This window comes from Mirounga leonina, unplaced genomic scaffold (genome assembly GCF_011800145.1).
Source record: "Mirounga leonina isolate KUSES-001 unplaced genomic scaffold, KU_Mleo_1.0 Mir_53, whole genome shotgun sequence".
NCBI lineage: Eukaryota > Metazoa > Chordata > Mammalia > Carnivora > Phocidae > Mirounga > Mirounga leonina.
The window spans coordinates 65,257,400-65,281,345 of record NW_023270807.1 but is presented as its reverse complement, the minus strand read 5'-3'; the positions used below and the strand labels follow the sequence as shown (position 1 = coordinate 65,281,345).

General features: G+C 37.3%; 1 protein-coding gene across 1 annotated transcript in view; it reads left to right on the top strand.

The window, feature by feature from the left end:
* The window catches only part of AK9 (adenylate kinase 9), a 129,607-nt gene that overhangs the window by 63,475 nt on the left and 42,186 nt on the right, over positions 1-23,946 (top strand). The window contains exons 19-25 of the mRNA XM_034991444.1: positions 2,056-2,214; positions 12,922-13,011; positions 13,493-13,693; positions 14,253-14,374; positions 19,172-19,384; positions 21,276-21,536; positions 22,677-22,801. Of these exons, the coding sequence (XP_034847335.1) occupies positions 2,056-2,214; positions 12,922-13,011; positions 13,493-13,693; positions 14,253-14,374; positions 19,172-19,384; positions 21,276-21,536; positions 22,677-22,801 (1,171 nt within the window). The remainder of the gene's footprint in view (positions 1-2,055; positions 2,215-12,921; positions 13,012-13,492; positions 13,694-14,252; positions 14,375-19,171; positions 19,385-21,275; positions 21,537-22,676; positions 22,802-23,946) is intronic.

Sequence of the window (23,946 nt, the reverse complement as noted above, 5' to 3'; positions counted from 1 at the left end):
TATTTTATTTTATGGGTTTGAAAGCATTATTCTAAGGAGGGTCCGTAAGTTTCACCAGACTGCCAAAAGGGTCCATGAAACAAAAGAGTGAAAAGTATCTATTTCAGTTTTCCTTTGTTGGCAGCAAGCACCCCAAAACTATAAAACAACTATCATTTTTATTCTGTACACTTTTCTGTGGGTCAGGACTTAACACAGGGCTTATCTCTGCTCCTTGAGGAGCTCAGTTCAGGCTTTGAGTGGACACCTCGGAAGTCGATCCTCCAGCCCCAGGCAAGCCTTCAGAGACTGCAACCCTGAAGGACATCTTCATTGACTTCATGAGAGACCAAGAGCCAGAACCACCAATTAAGCTACTCCCAAATTCCTGACCCCAGAAACTGCAAGGATGATATGTGATTATTGTTGCTTTAATCACTAAATTTTGGAGTAATTTATTATGAAGCAATAGATAACTAATATAACACATACTTGGTAAAAATCACAGATAGTATAAGGATCTTAGAACACTTTTCAGTCCATTCATAACTTTTCTGGTACACAGATTATCCATTAGAATTCTAGAAAAAGTATTACAACTTTTTACACTTCTCTGCGTCATTATGTAAACTCTTTTTCCTAATATGGATAAGAATTCAAAATAAATAATTTACATGTATGCATATTGGAAGTTTTTTTTACTATGAGAGATACATTGTGAGTTTTTGCTGTACAGCATATAATTTCATCCCAAACCCATTCAGCAAATGCTGTTTCTTCCTTGTGTGTATCCCCATAAATTCCTCTATATGACACAAAAGAGTCATATACTAAGAAACCACATGCACTGTAGTCCTGATACAGACCCAGACCTATAAGAACACTTTTGTTTTTTTTAGGTATGTTTTGCTTTTCTTCTTTTTTTTTCAATAATTTTTTATTATTTATTTGAGAGAGAGACAGCACAAGGGGGGAGGGGCAGAAGAGAGGGGGAAGCAGGCTCCCCACTGAGCAGGGAGCCCAAAATAGGGCTCCATCCCAGGACCCTGGGATCATGACCTGAGACGCTTAACAGCCTGAGCTACCCAGGTGCCCCAAGAACACTTTAAGTTGCTTTGCTCTGGGTGCTTAATCATCCAGATTCAGATCAAAATTCGGATGCCAAAGGTATCTGATACCAGATAGTCTTGGAAGGTACTCACTGAGGGGAGAAATTTCCACAGGAGTCCAGAAAACAGGCTCATTTTTTTTTTTTCATATCATCTGCACAGAAATATCTTGTTTTTCAACTTAATGAATATATTAAAAGGAATTGGGAGATGGGTTTTCTGACACCATTTACCCCATCTTCTTCCTGAAAGACTTCCATGCAACTACATAAAGCTTGGAATTGTGCTTTTAAAATTTACATTTGACATATTGATTCCATTATTTGTAATTAGGTATAAGAAAATCCATCATTATACATTAAATCTAGCCTTGTACTGCTCAATGAAAATATAATGCAAGCTGCCTATGTTACTGTAAATTTTCTAGTAGCTACATAAAAAGTAAAAAGAAACAGGTGAAATTAATTATATTTATTTAATATACTGTGTCCAAAATATTATTTTAACAATCAGTGCAAAAATTACTGAAAACATTTCACATTCAGTTTTTCAAACTAAGTCTTTGAAATCCATTTTGTATTTTATACTTACAGCACATTTCAATTTGGATTAGCCACATTTCAAGTGTTCCAATAGCCACACGTGGCTAATGGCTCCGTATCAGACAGTGTAGTTCTATCCCTATCCTTACTGAATGGACTTTGGGCTGGTTCCAGTTTTTTACTGTTAAAACCCTTAGGCTGCTGCTCCCATAGCATTCTGAGCACATGCACTACACACTGCCGCTACATTTGAATAGATGAAATATGTAGACAAAGTATCTGTCTCCCTCATCAAACCCCATGCTCCAGGAGGGCAGGGCCATTACTTATTCTTTGGCCTCAGCACCAATCAGACTATCTGGCACCCAATTAAATATTTGTTGACCTAAACTGAATAATAATTTATTTCTCCTCATTTTTTCTAGAAGTAGAAGAGGCTGAACCGGAGGCTGAAGAGGAGATTGAAGGTGAGGAGCCTGAAGCTCAGGAAGGGTCTGAGGCCCTGGAGGTAGCCGAGGACACCAAGGGATCCTTACCTGAGGAGTCTGAAGCACCTGAGGTCCCTAAAACAGAACCTGAATCAGGTTAGACTCTATTGAGGGCCATGTCCTTCATTCTACTCCTGTCTATTGGGTGTGTCTGTGTGTGCACATGCATGTATTTGTGTCTTTTCTACATTAATAAAATGGAAGCAGGTGAAGAATGGTGACATGAGCTCCCAGGGAGCAGCCATTTAGTCCAAATCACATGGTTTGTGGTGTGGTAGGAAAGCCAAATCTTCTCTGCCCTGGTACCGGCAGTCAGGAGCAGGGTCAGTCATGTAATCTGTGAGTCACATGGTTCAAAAAGCAGGAAAAAGTGCTTTTTTTTAAAGATTTTATTTATTTGAGAGAGAGACAACGCGAGAGAAAGAACACATGAGAGGGGATAGGGTCAGAGGGCAAAGCAGACTCCCCGCCGAGCAGGGAGCCCGATGCGGGACTCGATCCAGGGACTCGATCCAGGGACTCGATCCAGGGACTCCAGGATCATGACCTGAGCCAAAGGCAGTCGCTTAACCAACTGAGCCACCCAGGCGCCCCAGCAAAAAGTGCTTTTAAACATACTAAAGTGTAAAGCTTTTTCTTTTCTTCCATGGCCTCTCTCTCAGCTTTTCATGGTGCTTTTTGTTTGCTAATTAATCTCATTCTAAGTAGACAAAAATTTTAAATTTTATTCATTGGCATGAATTTTACTGTTTATCTTTATGTTGTACAAAGCTATTTTTAAATGCAAATATAGGAGTATTTAACTCATATGCTCTAATATCACCAAAATTACAGTTTGTATTTTGCAGCTTGGACATAAATTGCATTTCATTCTTTTTTTTTTTTTTTTTCTTGTTTGAGAGAGAGAGAGGGAGCACAGGAGTGGGGGAGGGAGGGGCAGAGGGAGGAGAGAGAATCTTAAGCAGGCTCCACACTTAGCTCTTAAGCAGAGCCTGACACAGGGCTCCATCTCACAGCCCTGAGATCATGACCTGAATCAAAACCAAGAGTTGGCCACTTAAGCAACTGAGCTACCCAGGCTCCCATTATATGCATTTCATCCTTAACAGAATACCAAGTCTGTTTCATGCACAAAACTAACTGAGCTTTTTATTTCACTTCTTAATATGCACATATGTTCTATCGACACTCTCTAACTTTAGCTTACTAATGATTAAGGAAAGACTAAAAGAAAGGGAACTCTGGGTTGCCCTATCTTTTCCTTTCCTTCTATGTCATCGTTTTCAGCCTAAGTGTTTAGCTAATACAGGAAAGTAACATGAGAAAGAAAGGTTCCTTGGTTATTCATGTCTCTGAATGTTACCACCTTCTTTCAGCATCTGAAGCAAGTTCTAGTTTAAAGGGAAAGTGTGGTCTCTCAGAGCTGCTCCCCTCCCCCCACCAGTTGGTCACACTTACATCTCTCATACGTGGTCCCCTGGAATTCTATGGTAATGACAGGGCATCAGGAATGTTCATGAGAACGTGAGGGCAAGGAATGGCAAACACAGACTGTGCATATCTCTGCTCACATGCCCTCTCTTTTGTCCCTTTGGAGCCCCTTTGGGTTTTGCCTACAAAACAGTTCAAAGGTAAAATTGCTAAAAATTTCAAAATGACAGCCAGAGAGCATTAATCTGAGTGTGAGACCATTCTAAGCAAAAGACTTTGTGCAAGTACACAGCTCCCACACTCATTAAGCCAGCTCTACTTGAGAGGTCCAGTTTGGTGGACTAGTGCAGGGCAAGGAGGAGTCTATGGGCAATGAAAGCCACTCTTAGGACCAGAGAGGATCTTAAAGCAGCAAGATAGGGGACCCCACTGTGGTGGCAATGAGGCACATAAATACTTTCAAGCTTGGTTAGTATTAGATTAGAAACTAATCCCACAAACTAATGGTCTTCAGATACCTGCAGCTAGATGTCAGTCTGGAGCAATTAAGGGCTGGGAACCTGCTATTAGCTGGTAAAAGGACCAGGATTAAGACGAATTTTTACAACGAGAAATCTCAAGTTCAACAAAGATCATTTTTACTACAAGGTTGACATTAGCTTTATGGGACAATAGGTATAAAATCAGATCCCTTGCGCCAGACAGGGGAGTTAGCAGGATGAAACACGCAATTTCCTTTTAGGAGTCCCACACCTCTATTGACTTGAGCTCCTACCCAGAAACTTCATTGTTTTTTATTGTTTGTTTTTGTTTTTTATTTAAAATCAATTAATTAACATATAGTGTATTATTAGTTTCAGAGGTAGAGTTTAGTGATTCATCAATTGCATATCACACCCAGTACTCATTACATCATATGTCCTCCTTAATGTACATCACCCAGTTACTCCATCCCCCAGCCCCCTCCCCTCCAGCAACCCTCAGTTTGTTTCCTATAGTTAAGAGTCTCTTATGGTTTGTCTCCCTCTCTGATTTCATCTTATTTTATTTTTCCCTCCCTTCCCCTATGTTCATCTGTTTTGTTTCTTAAATTCCACATATAAGTGAGATCATATGATATTTGTTTTTCTTTGATTGACTTATTTTGCTTAGCATAATACCCTCTAGCTCAATTCACGTTGTTATAAATGATAATATTTCTTTTTTTTTGATGGCTGAGTCATATTCCATTGTATATACATATACCACATCTTCTTTATCCATTCATCTGTCGATGGCCATCTGGGCTCCTTCCATAGTTTGGCTATTGTGGACATTGCTGCTATAAACATCGGGGTGCATGTACCCCTTCAAATCACTATGTTTGTATCCTTTGGATAAATACCTAGTAGTGCAATTGCTGGGACGTAAGGTAGCTCTATTTTTAACTTTTTGAGGAACCTCCGTACTATTTTCCAGAGTGGCTGCACCAGCTTGCATTCCCACCAACAGTGTAGGAGGGTTCCCCTTTCTCTGCATCCTCGCCAACATCTGTGGTTTCCTGACTTATTTTTAGCCATTCTGATTGGTGTGACCAGAAACTTAATTGTTTTTTTCAGTACCTAACAATTTCACTGATAACAATTCTTCCACCCACCTACATTTTGTAAGAAGAGAGGCCATAAAATACCAAAAGAAATAAAAGAAAATGACATCCATTAAATATGACATGTCAAACATATCCCCATAATTCCAATATCCACAATATCTCACAATTAGTATTTACTAATGTAACGGGTCTAGGGGACAATTTAGTTTTTTGCTTTTAATATGATTATTTCTCCCAGGGAACCTACTTTGGATGTTTTAAAGCCAGCATCCTACTCTAGTTAATTCTAGCCCAATGCTAGACACTATAGACATGACTGGACTTCTCCAGGGCAGGTTCGCTTCTGTAAAATGGGTCTGTTCTGGCCATATTGAACCATATTCTGTTTCACAGAAGGGCTTGCATCTGGTTTAGCCAGTGATTACTTCTTCTATTCAAGGGTCTCTTTTTCCACAAAGTCTTCTCTTCTAAATTACTTAAGGGGGCAATTTTTTTTTTTTTCACTTAAAACTGCCCTGTCTAATCACAAAAAGACAAATACCATATGATTCCACTTATATGAAGTACTTAGAGTAGTCAAAATCATAAAGTTAGAAAGTAGAATAGTGGGGTTGCCAGGGGCTTGAGGGGTGGGGAGAATGGGGAGTTATTATTTAATGAGTACAGAATTTCTGTTTTACCAGGTGAAAAGAGTTATGGGCTGAAAGGTTGTGACGGTTGCACTGCAATGTGGATGTATGGGATACCACTGAACTGTATACCTAAAATGGTTAAGAGGGTAAATTTTATGGTATATGAATTTGCCACAATGAAAAAAAAAAGAAAAGAAAAAACTATTCTAACATAAATCCATTACTTTTGGAATTTTTAAACTTTATCCAGAGTAATGATGGCTGCCAAAGATATGTCCACATCCTAATTTCTAGACCTGCAGATGTTACCTCATTTGGAAGAAAGGTCTTTGTAGATGTGACTAAATATCTTGAGATGGGGAGATCATCCAGGATTATCCAGGTGGGCCCAAAATGCCATCACAATTGTCTGTATACAAGGGAAGTAGAGGGGCTTAGACTCGCACTCAGAGCAGAAAGCCATGTGAAGATGCAGGCAGACGCTGCCATGATGCAGCCTCAAGCTAAGGAATGACGGCACCCAGAGAAGCTTGAACAGGCGAGAAGTGATTCTCCTCTAACACGGCAGAGGTGGCACAGCCCTGCCAACACCTTAATTTCTGACTTCTGGCCTTCATAATTGTGAGAGAATACATTTCTATTGGTTTATTTTATTTACCAAGTTTGTGGCAATATTTTGGCAGTCCCAGGAAAATAGCCAGAACAGGATTTTTATGCCTCATGCTAGAGAACACATCTTTTCCTCTGTCATGGGCCACAAGGTAATCATTACCTCTGTCAATACTCAGGAAGATTGAAGCTTCATCTCAAACCTGTTGTTACTCTAGCCTTCTTAGAATGGAATGACATATGTATTGCTTAGAATCAGCGCTTTAAAGGTCATTACATTCAGATGCATTCAGAGGCTAGTTAATCACCTTGATCATTCCCAAATTGTTCTTTATGTACTAGTTAGGTATAGGCAAATTACATGGAACTTGCAAGAAGCTGAGCTTAGAGTAACCATTGGCTCTCATCACAATGCTTTATTCCAAGCACTTCACGGTCCTGTAATAGAGCTGGTTATTAATAAACATTAGGAAATATATCCTTTTAACAAATATTTATTGAATTCCTTCTAAGTGCCAGGCAAAACAACAGGTGCTGCCCTAGGTACAAGAAACTCAGCAATGATCAAGATAGTCAAGGTCCCTATCTTCAAAGAGTTGTCATTCGATGGTGAAGAATAAGAATAAACAAGTAAATAACTAAAATCATTTATGATAGTGTTAAGTGCTATGGATAAAATATATGAAGACACTAAAGTGAGCCTGGGATCTAGTAGGTGCTCAATAAATGTTTGTTGAATGAATGAGCAAGGTGGAGACCAGTGGGGTGGTTTGGAAGAGGCAAGACTAAACATTATGGCCAAGGAAGAGTGTCGTCTGAGAAGATGATCCTTGAGGCAAGGCAGAAAGACTGAAAAGGATCTGTGCAAAAATCTTTCCCCTGCAAAGTCTCAGAGGTGGGCACAATTCCATGGGCAAGGAAGAAATGGAGTATGACCAGAGCACAGTGAGCAAGAGGGAAGGGGAAGATGAGATTGGACAGCGAGGCAAAGGCCAGAGGCTTAGGGAGTTCGAAGCTTTCTCTAAGTGCAGGTAATCGATATGATCTCATTAACATTTCTTAAATTTCACTTGGCTGCTATATGACACCTTCTGTCATTGTTCTGCACCTCAGGCTCTTCATTAAACAGGGTTAGGAATAGTTACCAAACATTGTTTTTATAGGGATAGAAACATTTTCTTTAAAGCACCTAGCACGCTGTCTGGCAAGTAGTTGATGCTTCAGCAGCATTATCACCAGGCCAGCAGTCAGCCTTATGTAACTTCAAAAAAGGCCAGAGCTCAGGATTCCTACCCCCAAATAAGGCTAAAACTCAATCTTAACATTCTCAAAATCAATAGTTACATTCCCTCCCCTGATATCAGAAGGAAAGGAACCAACATTTTGGGCATATACCAGTCAGGATAAACTCCTGGAGCTGGACATGGGGTCACCCTCCTCAGCCATGCAGGGAAGGGTAAACACTAGAACAAAAGCGTAGCTCTGCCAGGAAGAAGAAGACTGAGTTACCAACAGTGTCTGCTATAGGATGTATGATATTAAAGTCCCCTTCATTGCTCCCTTACTAAATTTTCACTAAATTCCACATTGCTCTCCAACGCTTGTTTTCAATTAGACTGTTGGGGAATGTGTTCGTTTCCTAGGGTTGCCGTTAACAAATCACCATAAACTTAGTAGCTTCAAACCGCAGAAATTTATTCTCTCACAGTTCTGAAGGCTGGAAGTCCAAAATCAAGATATGAACGTGGTCTCTCTCTCAAAATATCTTACTGTACTGTACTCACCCTTCTTGTGATGCTGTAAGATGATAAAATGCCAACATGACGAGATGAAGTGACGTGAGTGATGTATGTATTGTGACGTAACCATTAGGCTACCGTTGACCTTCTGACATCTTGTCATCTGCTTCTGGACTGTGGCTGACTGCGGTTAACTGAAACCACAGAAAGCAGAATTGTGGGTGAGGGGACTACTGTATATACAGTAAATGATCTGCATCAAAATCACCTAAGTTTCTGATGGCCAACAGATACATGAAAAGATGCTCGGCATCACTCATCATCAGGAACATACAAATCAAAACCACAATGAGATACCACCTCACATCTGTCAGAATGACTAAAATCAAACAACACAAGAAATAACTAACATTGGCAAGGATGTGGAGAAAAACCCTCATACACTGTTGGTAGGAATGCAAACTGGTGCAGCCACCGTGGAAAACAGTATGGAGGTTCCTCAAAAAGTTAGCAGTAGAACTACCTTATGATCCAGTAATCACACTACTCGGTATTTACCAAAAAATACAAAAACACTAATTTGAAAGGATACATGCACCCCTATGTTTATTGCAGCATTATTTACAATAATCAGGTTATGGAAGCAGCTGATAGATGAATGGATAAAGAACATGTGATACACACACACACACACACACACAGGAATATTATTCAGCCACTAAGAAAAAAGAATGAAATTTTGCCATTTGGATCCAGAGGGTATAATGCTTAACAGAATAAGCCAGTCAAAGACAAATACCATATGATCTCACTTGTATGTGGAATTTAAAAAACAAAACAAATGAACAAAGGAGGAAAAAAAAGAGAGGACAGGCTCTTCACTAGAGAGAGTAACTGATGGTTACCAGAGGACATGTGGGCAGGGGGATGGGGGAAATAGGTGAAGGGGATAAAGAGCACAATTATCTTGATGAGCACTTAGTAATGTATGGAATTGTTGAATCACCATATTGTTCACCTCAAATTAATACGACACTGTGTTAACTACACTGGAATTTAAATAAATATAAATTTTTTAAAAAGAATCACTTAGGGGCACCTGGGTGGCTCAGTCTGTTAAGCATCTGACTTCAGGTCATGATCCAGAGGTTCCAGGATCAAGCCCCATGTTGGACTCCTCGATCAGGAGGGAGTCTGCTTGTCCCTCTCTCTCTGCCCCTCCCCCTGCTTGTGTGCTCCCCCTCTCCCTCTCTCTCTCTCAAATAAATAAAATCTTTAAAAAAATCACCTATGTTTCTTATTTGGAAGGGTCCTGAGCCACCCAAGTTCTGGCTCAGTAAGTCTAGGATGGAGTTTGGGAACCTACATCTTAATGAACACATCAGGTGATTCTTATACTTGCTGACAGTTGAGAACTGTCATAGGAAAAAAAATTAAGGCTGAAAAAAAGTTTTATAAATGGTCACCTCAAATCATAGAAAAAGCTCGGTATTGTACTCACAAAAAATCTGACCCTGAGAACATAAACTTAAGGATGACTCAGCTGCACAGTGTATCCACAGGTACCAATAAATTGATAGAAAATAGATGAATAGAATAAGGAAATAGACGAATAGAAAATAGAAGAGAGACAACTTGAAATTTGGAAAATGTCCATCAGACAGTGATCTTTGTTCTGATGTAATTGATGTTGAATTGTGTGTTTAAAAATCATTCAGGGCAGCTCAGTCTCTTAAGCATCCTACCTTTGATTTCGGTTCTGGTCATGATCTCAGTGTTGTGGGATGGAGCCACACATTGTGCTCTGTGCCCAGCATGGAGTCTGCTTGAGATTCTCTCTCCCCCTCCCTCTCCTCTGCCCATCCACCCCTGCTCAGACTCGCATGCACTCTCTCTCTCTTTCCCTAAAATAAATACATTAAATCTTTTAAAAAATAAATAAATAAAAATCATTCAGATATCTAGTCAAGTCTGATATGTTAATTATAGGAAATGTAGAATTCATACAAATAGAAAGATGGGAGAAAATGAACATAGTTCTGCCAGCAAAGGGCAATAAGTATTTAATATTCTGACATATTTCCTTTCAGTTTTTCTAAGCATGGTATTTTGTTTTGTTTTGACTTGACTGGATTCAAGCCTAAGAGAGTTTTTCTCTGGGACACTTCTTTTTTTTTTTTTTTTTTAAGATTTTATTTATTTATTTGAGACAGAATGAGAGAGAGAGAGCACGTGAGAGCGGGGAGGGTCAGAGGGAGAAGCAGGCTCCCTGCCGAGCAGGCAGCCCGATGCGGGACTCGATCCAGGGACTCGATCCAGGGACTCCAGGATCATGACCTGAGCCGAAGGCAGTTGCTTAACCAACTGAGCCACCCAGGCGCCCCTCTCTGGGACACTTCTTAAGTCTTCCCACAGATTTATTCTTATAGATTATGACTGTTCAGATTGAAATTGTTGATAAACTTCCTCCAGATAGTTTTATAAGAGCCACAACTCCTCCACACCATTGAATGCCCACTAGTGGACACATCCACTAGGAAAGGCCTGTCCTTTCCAGTCCACTAGAACTGGCCATGAATTTCTGCAGCTATTTGGGATTAGGATTGTTGATAACTCCACTGGGATGTCTCCCAGATTCCAGTTTCTCCATTCCTGAGATTTTAGTTTTGATTCTTAGTTCTCTTAATCATCTGACCTATATCTTTGAATAATTTTTTAAGCATCCAGGGTGGTATATTGTGTGCATTCTTGTAAATCTGTTGCTTTCACACATGAAAAACAATTTAGATGCTACTAAATTACTGTCATATCCTTCTCTTCTCAAAATTCTGCATGTTGAGGGCGCCTGGGTGGCTCAGTTGGTTAAGCGACTGCCTTCGGCTCGGGTCATGATCCTGGAGTCCCCGGATCGAGTCCCGCATCGGGCTCCCTGCTCGGCAGGGAGTCTGCTTCTCCCTCTGACCCTCCCCCCTCTCATGTGCTCTCTCTCATTCTCTCTCAAATAAATAAATAAAATCTTTAAAAAAAAAAAAATTCTGCATGTTGAGATTGTACTGTTGTCTTCACAAGGAAAAATCTGATATTGCTTCATTTGTGTTCTTTTTTCTTTCCTTCAGTGATGCTCAAAAGATAGTCTTCAATACCATTATTATTTTTTTTAACTTTACTAGTATGTGAGCAATTTTTCCTGGAATTCAGTGAGCTCTTTTTATCTTCCTACTAGTCTTTGTCTAGCTCAAAATGGTTTTCTTCAATTGCATCTTCATTTATTGCTTGATTCCTTTTTCAGGATCACTTTTTATTATTTTTGGTTAGATGGTTTTTGTTTCTCAACCACATTAATCTCCTTTTCCCTGATAGTTCTTATTTCTTTGTTCTTTTTCTCTGTATTCTTTGGAGAGCTGTTATCCTCCATATGAGATTTATTTTCTGCTTCTTATTGCCTCTCTTCTGATACATATTTGAATTCTGCTATTGCATTTTAGATTTCCTTCCATTGTTTTCTAATTGCAACTAGCTTTCTTGTATTTCTACCTTTATCTTAGGTTGGTCTCTCTTTCTGCTTCATGATTCCTATTTCATAAGCTATGTTGTCCTCCTGTGCTTTTTGAGTACATCCAGCATGTATTTTCTAAAATTTACTCTGTTTTAAATAAGAAATCTTTTTCAAAAGCAATTCTTCATCTAAATCTTTGGATCCATACTCTCTTACGTATGTCACCACCAGACCAGCCCAAGGATTGTTCTCTTCTACATCCTCTCTTTTGAGTATTAATTATAGAATTCTGTAGAAAGAGGACCCAACTATTACTTTAGCTTGGAAGACAGTTTCCAGTGTTACAGTGTTATATATATATATGTAAATATAGTTACATATAATTATATTGTTAGTATATTAGAATATTATTATTCTAGATATGTAAATATGATTATTATATTAATATAAGATTATATTATATTTAATCATATATTATTCTATGTATGTAAATCTAATTAAATATAATTATATTATTAGAATATTAGAATATTCTATTTATTAGAATATTCTAATTCTATTAATTAGAATCTATTCTAATGTTATTTAAACTATTCTATTCGAATATTCTAATAGAATATTATTCTAATTATAATTGATATAATTATATATTCTATAGATAGATATATATTATTTTTCATATAATATTATATAGATATAATTTGTTCTACACAAAATTTGTGTCTCAGAACTAGGAAAGACTATGGGGTGAGAAGATAGATAATTAGTTCTTCCTTCCCTGAACCATCTATGCTGAATCCGCATGTGAGTCATGTCTTACATCATCCAGGAAAACAGTGTTTGTTCTATACCTTCAATAATGATATTGTTGAGATTCTCCTGAGTTTTGCCACACCTACACCCACAGCTGGGACTTTGATATATCATTGTCTTTCCTTGCCACTTTATGATCTTTTGGAGTTTTTCATGGGTATCTTAAGAAATTAAAAGAAATATCAGGAAATGCTAGTCTGATGCCATGTGAACAGAAGTTTGAATGATATTTAACAATAGTTATCCATCAGACTTATATGTGCCATGTGTCAATTATTTTGGTCCATGTCTTTTTATATATTGTTAAATATTCTTCATTTTCTGCCCTATATTCTTAAATATTTAATGCCATACTTTACCTAACAGGAACTGTATTTTCACTTAGATGTAGTATATACAATTAAACTGTGTTTTGAAATTTTCTTTGTGCCAAAAATTTCATAAAGGAATAATGTTTTAAAATTCAAACATTAACTATTAGATTTCTTTTTTAAGTATTTGAGCCTGCTGAGGATACTATAGTTGGAACAGAAATTTCAAAAGGATCCAAAGAGGGCCTGGAAACTAAAGAATTATCTGAAACAGGTTAGATTATAAAAGTAGTTAGTGTGTGAAAATACTTTTCATATTCTTTTAGAAAGGGTCCAGTCCCTTATCTTAGGCATAGTACCAACTTCCTACCTATTTCTTTCTATGTTGTATGCCAGCTCATATGCATTAATTTAGCTTATTACATTAAAAATGTGTGTAGCCAGCGTATAGTACTGTTTTTCATCAAATTTTATTGTATACATTTTATTAACAGTTTAAGTTGCCATACAAAAAATTCTTATTAATTATCCCTGATTTTGATTTTATTAGTAGATAATAATTCGTCTAAGCCAATACAAGGAACAAAGCACAAATTAAAATATGAATTTATGAATTTATATTATTACCTAGAAAACAAATGTATTTCTTTCAAATGTTTTTAAAATACTATAAAGTATAAATTATTTTGGCAATATGGCTAAAGATATAATATTTTAAGACTCTTTTTTCTTTCCTCTAACCTTTACCTCAAAAGTTGTACTCCCTGAGTTTCCAGAAGATGCTTATCCTGATGTTCCTGAAATGGAGCCAATTAAAGAGAAGATTAAACGTTTCAACTACATGTGGAAACATCTGGAATCAACAATCAATGAGTCTTTCATTCAAATTTTAAACTTGGAGATTGCTGACAAAACTCCAGAGGAACTACTTCAAAAAGTAGTTGAGACTATGGAAAGTAAGAGCTGTAATCTTAACGTTTATTGTCAAGAACAGGTAATATTATTAAAAGCACTGTGAAAGTTTAAAACCCTTCTTGATGGTTTATGAAGTAAAGCATCCAGTATATTCAGGGTTGATAGTTCAAATATTTAAATCTGCTAATCAGGGGACACATGGGTGGCTCAGTCATTAAGCGTCTGCCTTTGGCTCAGTCATGATACCTGGATCCTGGGAATGAGCCCCGCATCGGGCTCCCTGCTCAGTGGAGAGCCTGCTTCTCCTTCTCCCACTCCCCCTGCTTGTGTTCCCTCTCTCGCTGTGTCTCTCTCTGGCAAAAAATAAATAAAATCTTAAAAAAAAAAAATCTGCTAATCAGAACAGCACAGGGCACAAAGAGCACTGGCCAAACCAGCCAGTTGTCACTTAAAGAATTTGTGAAGACCTGTTTGCATACACATTAAACTAAGAGATCAGTCATTATAATCACTCTTCCTAATCTTTGACTACTGTAATATGCTAATATCCTTTTATCCTAAAAATATCTTCCCAAAAGTTACTTCTTTTTTTTCTTACAGAACCCTTCCAGTATGTTGCATGGGAGTTAACTATGGAAGATTATGATGAAGAAACAGAAGACTATCAGGCAGAAGCTGAAGTTGATGAGGAGCCAGAAGAGGAAGAGGAGGAAGAGGAAGAGGTATGACTTCTTTATTATTGCTCATTCACATTGGTCACATCACTGAAAGTGCATATATCCAGATGCACAAAGATGGTAACTAGCACTTTTGGACCCCAAGAAAACAAGCAGGCATCCTCAATTTTATAAATAAATGATTTTATAAATTTTTCAACACACTTCGCCTCCACCCAGCTTCACTTGACCCCTGAAATGCCAGGGCTCCTTAGGCAATATATTACACCCATGAAAAAAGAAAAGGGAAATCTTTTAAATTTTTTTCCATGGGAACATCTATAGGTATTAGAGACAGAAATATTTAAGGGACGTAAGATACAGATAGCAATGGCCTCTTTGGGAGGCTGCTTGCATGATAATAAGGAGCAGTATTAGCAAAAGGAACAGGTCATTCTCAGGCACTACTCTACTCCCTTAGCACCAGAATTTTGATAACCATTCTCATTTGATAGGCACCCACTTCAGGTATCTATCAGTAATAAAATAGGAAGTGATTCTTTTAATTTGGGGCCTTATCAATTCTTTCAAGTTTCCTAGACCTAATTCCAACATGGGAGGAGGTTCTCCCAAACACAACACCAAGCAGTTCCAGAAGATGACACCAGCAGGGAGTCTGAGAATTCAACTCAATTCTGACGCCATCTACCTGGAGATAAGCATCAGATTCCACAGGTTAAGGGTTCAGTCCTAAAGGACTGCTCCCCCACCCCCTACCTCAGCCCCAGGTTGTTTCCTGTGCTTCTGAGTGAGCTACAGATTAGGGATTCCAATAATCTCCTCCATTGGTTCAATTAATTTGCTAAAACAGCACACAGAATTCAGGAAAACATTTACCTACATTTATCAGCTTATTAAAGGGTATGATAAAGAATGCTAATCAACAGCCAGATAAAGCCATACATAGGATAAGGTCCTGAACAAAGAAACTTCTGTCTTTGTGGAGCTTTGGGCCCTGCTTGGTGGCACATGGAAGCTCTTCTAAAAGAAAAGACCAAAAAGCTGTCCTCTTAGGTTTTTATGGAGGCTTTATTACACAGTCATGATTGACTAAGTCATTGGCCATTCGCTGATTCAACTTCCAGCCCCTCTCCCTGACCCCACCTCAGAAGGCTGAGGGTGGAACTAAAATTTCCAGCCTTCTAATTAGCATGCAATAACCTGGATGAATCTCAAGATAATTATGCTAAGAGAAAGAAGCCAGGCAAAAAAGAATATATCCTGTACGATTCCATTTATATAAAAATTTAGAAAATGTAAACTAGTTATAGGGCTAGAAAACAGAATGGTGTTTGCCTGGGGATGGGGCAAGTAAGAGGCAAATAGGAGCAGGAAGGAGAGATTTTACAAAGAAGTGTGAGCAAAATGTTGGTATTCATGAATATGTTCATTATCTTGGTTGTGGTGAATTCACAAATGAATACTTGTGTCAAAACTTACCAAATTTTATACTATAAATACGTACACTGTTTTAACATCAGTCATACCTCAGTCAAGCTGCTTAAAGTATTAATGGTGGTTATCTCTGAGTGATGGACTTAAAAGTAATTTTTATTTTTTAAGTGCTTATCTATATTACCTGATTTTTTAACATTAGAAATGTATCATTTTTACAATAGGAAAAATCAACAACAAAGATATTTCCTTTTTGCCAAACAGAAAGTACAAAAAGAAAAAACAGTTCTAATGCCACTCCAGAATTCAGGAATCATACCAAGATATGCCCAAGTGTTTGTCTTTCTCATCAATCTTGCCTATACTTGGGGTGCCCTTAAATCAGTATGTTATGTCTTTCCGTATCTGTGGGAAAATAATTCTGGTCTCTTCTCCATCTCTTCTTTTTTCCTTCTATAATACTCAATACTAATTAGGTCTCTTGGATCTATCCTCCAAATATCTTTATCTTTTCCCTCAAATTCTCCATCTCTTTACTCTTTTGTTCATGTATTTGTAGATGTGTCTTCCATTCAGTCTTTTCACTTAAGACATTCGTTGGGGTCCTATTGCTATTGTAACAGATTACCACAAAGTTAGTGGCTTAAAACAATCAAATTATCATATAGTTCTCAAGATCAGTTCTCTGAAATGAATCTTAAGGGCTAAAATCAGTATGAGCTATGTTCCTTCTGCTAGAGGAGAAGACTTTTCCTGTTTTTTCCAGCTTCTGGAGGCCACCTGCATTCTTTGGTTTATGGCCTTTTCCTCCATCTTCAAAGCACATTACTTCAGCCTTTGCTCTCCATCATCTCATCTCTTCTTTTGCCTTTGACTTTCTTGCCTCCCTCCTAAGGACCTTTTAATTATATTGGGTCCAGCTGGATGAGCTTCCCATCTCAACATCCTTAATCACACACATAAGGTAACCCACTCACAGGTTCTGGGGAATCTTTGGGGGGCCATTATTCTACTACAAGTGGTCACCCTCTTCTTAGGCCCATTTACATATTTTGTTGGTGCCTGTGAACTCTTTCTAGTGTTTACTTGAATTTCTACTAATGTCTTCATTATTTTCCTACTCTGAGATTGGGTTCTGTCCATCTCTTCAGCAAAGTTTTATGATCTATTTGATCTGACTGATCTTTCAATTGGCTGGGCCCCCTTGCATGGGTGGTGGTTTTCTTTTTTCTTTTTTCTTTTTTTTTTCTCAGTGGGGTTCAGGACAATTGCTGGAGTGCTTTAGGTGACAACATTCTCAAAAATTAAAAAAGGCAAAGTGGTGTCTCTCCCCACAGATCAGGAGTATAGAGGTAGATAAGGCTGAAGGCCTAAGACAAGCCTGGTTAGGATTTCTCATACTTGCCCAGATGCAGGGCTGGGGAGGACCCTTCCCACCCATACACCTCCTTCTTGGTCTTTTGTGGGCCAGAGAGACCACAAGCACTTCTCTGGTAGTTGCTGATGCTGACATTCCCCAGGAAATCCAGAGATCCCTGCAAAAAAATTCCTCCTAGGACTTGACATCTTAATACTCTGGTCCCTCTGATGTTTGTCTCCAGGCACTCATCTAGCCCATAGTGGTAAATAATGCCATACAGTTTCCTCCTTGCGGATGTTGATGGATTCCTGCGGCCTACCCCAGCAGTTGTTTAAGACTGAGAAGGTGGGAAAGAGAAGAAGGGTGGAGGGATGGGGGAAATAACTGAAGGAGATTAAGAGTGCACTTACCTTGATGAGCACTGAGAAATCTCAAAGATTTGAGAATTCAACATAATTTTAAATGTCACATGACCTTATTTCAGCTTTATCAAAATCCTTAATTTTGATAGATTATATATTTCAGCTTCAAAATAAAAAAAATATATTATTTTCTAACCCTTCAAGAAAAATCACATATAAATGCTTTATAGTATGGCAGAAGTAGAAATTATAGTTGCCAGATTAAAAAAAAACAACACGATACCCAGTTATATTTGAATTTCAGATAAAAGAATAATTTCTATGTGTGGTACAAGTTTATACTAAAAAATTATTTGCTATCTGAAATTCAAATATAATTGGAAACCAATTCTTACTTTTTAAGTCTGGCAACCCTACCTGAAGTGAGCTTATTAGCAGGAAAAATTAATTAAGCATTCAACTCCAGAATCTGGGAAAAAAGCACAAAAAAGACAAAAGAATGTAGAAAGGAGAATAAAAGCAAAAATTAACAAAACAGGAAAAGAATACAAAATAAAAACAGTAAACCTAATTTCAAAAAATGAAAAGTTGGTCCACTGGCAAGTGTAATAAAATAGGCAAACCTCTAACAAGTCTAATTAGGTAAAAAAAAGAAGCAAATAACATTTGAAACAAAAATGGGTATATAATCAAATTTAAAAACAGGGTTGTTTTAAATTATAGGAACTTTCTACTAATAAATTTTAAAGTCAAGATAAAAAGGATTTTCAAAATATGAATTACTAAAATTTGTTTAGGAAGAACTATAAAAGCTGAACAAACAAAAAAGATAGAGGGGAATTACAAATCATTTCTAATATACCTTTGTTGATTACCTAATTCCTGTGTTGCTTAAAATCTTCCACATAGGGGCTCCTGAGTGGCTCAGTTGGTTAAGCGTCAGATTCTTGATTTCAGCTCAGGTCATGATCTCAGGGTCATGAGATCAAGTCCTGCATCACATGATGCTCAGAGCAGAGTCTGCTTGGGATTCTCTTTCTCCCTCTCCTGCCGCCCCTCCCCACACTTACACTCTCTAAATAAATAAATAAATAAATAAATAAAATCTTAAAAAAAAAAAGTCTTCCACATCGTAAAAAAATAGCAATACTTCCCTGCTCATTTTTGGAATTTGCATAACTCTCATATAAAAATTGAACAAGAGTGGTGCAAGAAAAGTATAGATTTGTCTCATGTTTGCACCTTCACAGAAAGTTGTTCATTATATCTTGTTTGGGGGGAATAAAAGAGACTTGTTGTAGGATAGTCTTGTAAAGTATTATCCCATTGGTATTTTTTAAAATACTGTGTCTGTGCCTAAATATGTGTCTATTTTTATATGTATATTGGTAGGATATACTTTGGAAAAGGGTCTGGAAGTGTACACATAAAATTGTTGAGTGTTTTAAAGACATACTGTTACAGAGTAGACATTATTCAAGATGTGAACTCAGAGGGATATGAGAAACTGATGTTTTAATTAATTAAATTAGTACAAGAACTGGCCTTTTGTGGATTGTTTTAAAGACTTCTTGTTATGGCTTCAATATTACTCAAGATGCATTATTTTAATTTATTTTTACTTAATTTTTAGTCTTACATCAAAATACTTTTAATACTGTTCTCCAAACTGAATAATATTTGTAGAATGAAGATAGAATTAAGGAGAAGAGAAGACACTTGGGAGATACAAAGCACTTTTGTCCAGTGTTTCTCAAAGAAAACTTCATCCTACAACCAGGCAGCACAGATGAAGCAGCTAAATATCGAGAAAAGATCTACTATTTTTCAAGTCCTGAAGCTAGAGAGAAGTTTCTGGAGCATCCCGAGGAGTACGTGGCTCATAAAGAACCATTAAAGGTGAAAACAATATTCCTAGCCAATCCTAATGATTGCCCCTGAGTGCTTTTTCAAGGACTTACTGCCAACATTCATCATTTTACTTAATAGTGAAGTCCCCAATCTGATATAACAATATGGTGAAAATATCTAAGTTCTAAGAGCAACTTTTTGGAATATAAAGTAAAATAATTATCTTTTTTGATTTCTGCAATAATGACTTGTGTCAAACCAACACATACTATCTGTCTTTTTAGCTGAAGTAAAAAGACACAGCTACATTTATTGCTTGCTACATTAAGAGCCAGATGTGTAAGTGGGCAATTTCACAGGAACAGAAAATAGAATAATGGTTGCAAGGAGCTGGGGGTAGGCAGGGAAGAGAATGGAGTTATTGTTTAATGGGTACAGGATTTCAGTGTGGGATGATGAAAAAGTTCTGGAAATGGATAGTGGTGATGGTTGCACAACATTGTGAATATACTTATTGCCATTGATTTATACACTTAAAAATGGTTAAAATGGGGCGCCTGGGTGGCTCAGTTGGTTAAGCGACTGCCTTCGGCTCAGGTCATGATCCTAGAGTCCCGGGATCGAGTCCCGCATCGGGCTCCCTGCTCGGCAGGGAGTCTGCTTCTCCCTCTGACCCTCCTCCCTCTCATGCTCTCTGTCTCTCATTCTCTCTGTCTCAAATGAATAAATAAAATCTTTAAAAAAAAAAAAAAAAGGTTAAAATGAATATACTCAAAACTACTGAATTGTATACATTAAAAGGGTGGATTTTATGGTATTTAAATATACCATCTCAATAAATAAATATTTGAATTTAAACTGAAAAAATGGTTAAAATGGTAAATTTTATGTGATGTATATTTTACTACCATAATAAAAGAACACATGGTGGTAATATTTTATCCATTTTAAAAATAAAGCACACACATAATTACACCAGCTTTAGACAAGAACCTTCATTTTTTTATTTTACTTTCACCTTCTTCCACATGGATATATATTCTTTCCAGTGTATGTAATATTTTACAATCTACTTTTTCACTTAACATTATATCAATGAAAGCTTATATATTTCTACATAGACCTCATGATGCTTCATCATTTTGATGTACCATTTTAACATCTAATTGTTAGACATTTTTCACAGTATTTTCATAGTGTGATTTGTCATTGTGGATATGAAATAGTACTTAGGAAATCTTTGGGCATGTCATGCTTTGTTTTTCTTGAATTATTTTATTAGTATAATTCCCTAGCATGGGATTACAAAATCAAAATATACAAATCACAATACATTGTCACTTATACTTCCAAGAACACCAATGCCTTCCTTTTTTTTTTTTTTCCAATGAAGTAGGCTCCACACCCAACCTGGGGCTTGAACTCACAACCCTGAGGTCAAGGTTTGCATGTTCTACTGACTGAGCCAGCCAGTGCCCCTAATTCCAATGCTTTCTTAAACAGAACATATAGAACACAATTTAAACACTTCTGAATAATTTGGGCTATTTTCATGAACTTCAATTTTTATATGGTGCCCAGGAGGACTACTAAAATATGTGTATGGTTGTGCCTTCTGACACTGTTGGTGTTGTGAAGTGATAATTCAGTTTTAGGGAGAGCAATAAATAAGACTTATGTTTTCTAAAGATTTTATTTATTTATTTAATTGACAGAGAGAGACAGCGAGAGAGGGAACACAAGCAGGGGGGAGAAGCAGGCTTCCAGCTGAGCAGGGGCTCTATCCCAGGACCCTGGGATCATGACCTGAGCTGAAGGCAGTCGCTTAACCGACTGAGCCACCCAGGCACCCCATGCCTTATGTTTTCTAAATTACTCAAAACTTCCTTGTCTTCACTCTCCTCCTACCCTACCTTTCCCCAACCCACCCCCGTGGCAGGCTCCTCCAGTAAGAATATGCCTTATTGGCCCCCATGGTTCTGGCAAAACCATCTGTGGAAGACAATTAGCAGAAAAATGGGGCATTTTTCATATTCAGTTTGAAGAATTTCTTCAAGAGAAACTAATGCTCAAAACCGAAAAGAAAATTGGAACTGAATTTGAAGAAGATTCTGATGAAGAACAGTTTACAAAACAAGAACTTGAAGAACTTGCAATTCAGGCCAAAGTCAAGATTGAAGAAGAAAATACAAGGAAGCCGGTAGTTATATTAATACTCTCTTTGCAGATAATTATGCTTACTGGTATTAATTTTGGGAAATAGAATATAAGCAGTATAAAACTAAAGTTTCTAGGAAAGAAGAAAAAAAATTAGCTCCCCATATGTCATCCTCCCCATTTGTTAAATACATATCTTACTGCTCATCTAGAATACAAAATGCTAAGTTTTACATGACTCCAATAAAAATCTAAAAAGCTTTCCCTGACAAGACTGTTGCTTAACATTTATTTGGGACTCTGTTATTTGATATGTCTGACCTACACTATAAGGTTTTCCTTTATTGTGTTCTCTGTTTTCTATCAAATATAAAAATCTGCTCCAGCACCAGCAGAGATCTCAAAATATTAAATTCTGATGATGCATTGTAAGACATTTTATATATTTCTTAGATGGTTTCTTTCTGGGATTGTAAAGAGAAAGTTCTGGGGCACCTGGGTGGCTCAGATGGTTGAGCATCTGCCTTCGGCTCAGGTCATGATCCCAGGGTCCTGGGATCGAGTCCCGCATCAGGTTCCCTGCTGGGCGGGGAGCCTGCTTCTCCCTCTGCCTCTGCCTCTCTCTCTCTCTCTCTCTCTCTGGCTCTCATGAATAAATAAATAAAACATTTAAAAAATTTTTTTTAAAAAGAGAAAGTTCTTAATTCTACATTTTTAACCATTTCTGATATAGTTAGACCCTTTTCTTCTCAAATGCTCCCTTGTAAATGAACCCAGGTATAGATTATATTCCAGAAGACTGCCTGGCTGGCCCATCCTTTAATTAGGATCTAGGTTGAAGAATTATAAGATAAATGACAAAAATTAGTTAAGCCTTATGGGTGTGTGATATAGATTGAACAATTTCTTAGCAAAAAGTGATAACAGATACCCTGAGGCCATGTTTGAAAATCAGCTATGCTAATCATTAGTAACTCCTCTTAGCTATAATATATAATTTAATATTTTAAGCCATATTAAATATTGATTTAAAGAAAAAAGTTCAAGTTTTAAAGTGTTAACAAGCAGCAGTATTAAAAATGACCTAAGAAGAAAAGGTCTTATCCTAATCAACTATGTAATAGAGTATTATTTATTAATACAGAGTTTAAATTTTTTTTTGTTTTCTGATTTTTGTTTTTAGCCTCCAGATGTACAATTTACAGAAGAAGAAGAAGCAATCAGATTAAATCTAATGGAAAATGAGCCATTACCTCCTGAAATTCTTGAAACAATTCTTTCTGAGTGGTGGCTTAAGGAACCAATACGGTATCTTATTTTATATAGAATTATATAATTATTGACTTTTATTTGCTTTATTCTTTAAAGTTAAAAATGTAATCCAGCATAAATTTAAGATTTTTCTTTTACTTATAAACTAGTGATTCTACACATTAAAAACAGTTGAGGAATCAATTTAAAAATACTGATGCCAGGGGCCCCCTCCCCAAAACAACTGAATCAAAATTTTTAGAAGTGTGAGATTGAGACCCAGGCATTTGTATTTTTGAGAGCTCTCCAGGTGATTCTACTGTGTAGTCGTGGTTGAGTATCCATATTCTAAATCCATATACACTAATGATGGGCTGGACTCTTTTTCTTGGAGCCTTTCAATAATTACACTTAAGACCACTTAATAACGGTCCACAGTGTTATCTTTCTTAAAAGCCAAGAACAAGCCTGACCTCAGACAGGACTGAGAAATTTAAGAAACTCCATGCCATCAGAGTTTAAAACTTCGCCACAATTTCCTAATCAGAATTGTATTTTTGAGAGCTCCCCAGGTGATTCTACTGTGTAGTCATGGTTGAGTATCCATATTCTAAATCCATGTACACTAATGATGGGATTAATTTACTTAATCCTTACAACTACCCAATGGAATAGAAACTTTTATTATCTCACTTTGGAGATAAAGAAACTATATTATAGAGAATTCAAATAACTGGCCAGTCCCAGTACTCCTCTGGGCACTCTTTTTCACCTAGTCCATGGCCTAAATGAGTGAGTGAGGTTATTGGTCATCAACTTTAATTTTAATTTCCTGTTGCCTAAATTGGCTCAATAGTTGTGGTAAACTTAACCAGGTCGACTGCAACAATGTAGTCATGGGGGCCATCTGGTGGCTCCGTCGGTTAAGCACAACTCTTGATTTCGGCTCAGGTCATGATCATAGTGTCATGGGATCCAGACCTGCATCGGGCTCTGTGCTTAGGATGGGGTCCGCTTGTCCTCTCCCTCTGCCCCTTCCCCTGCTCATGCTCTCTCTCTCTCAAATAAATAAATCTTTAAAAAAAACAACAGCAGCAAAAAACCAATGTAGTCATGGGTTGTTCTTCATTAATTTAGCTCCTGACCTCACACCATACATTAAATTTTTTTTTTTAAAAAAGCGTATGAATTGAAGAATTAAA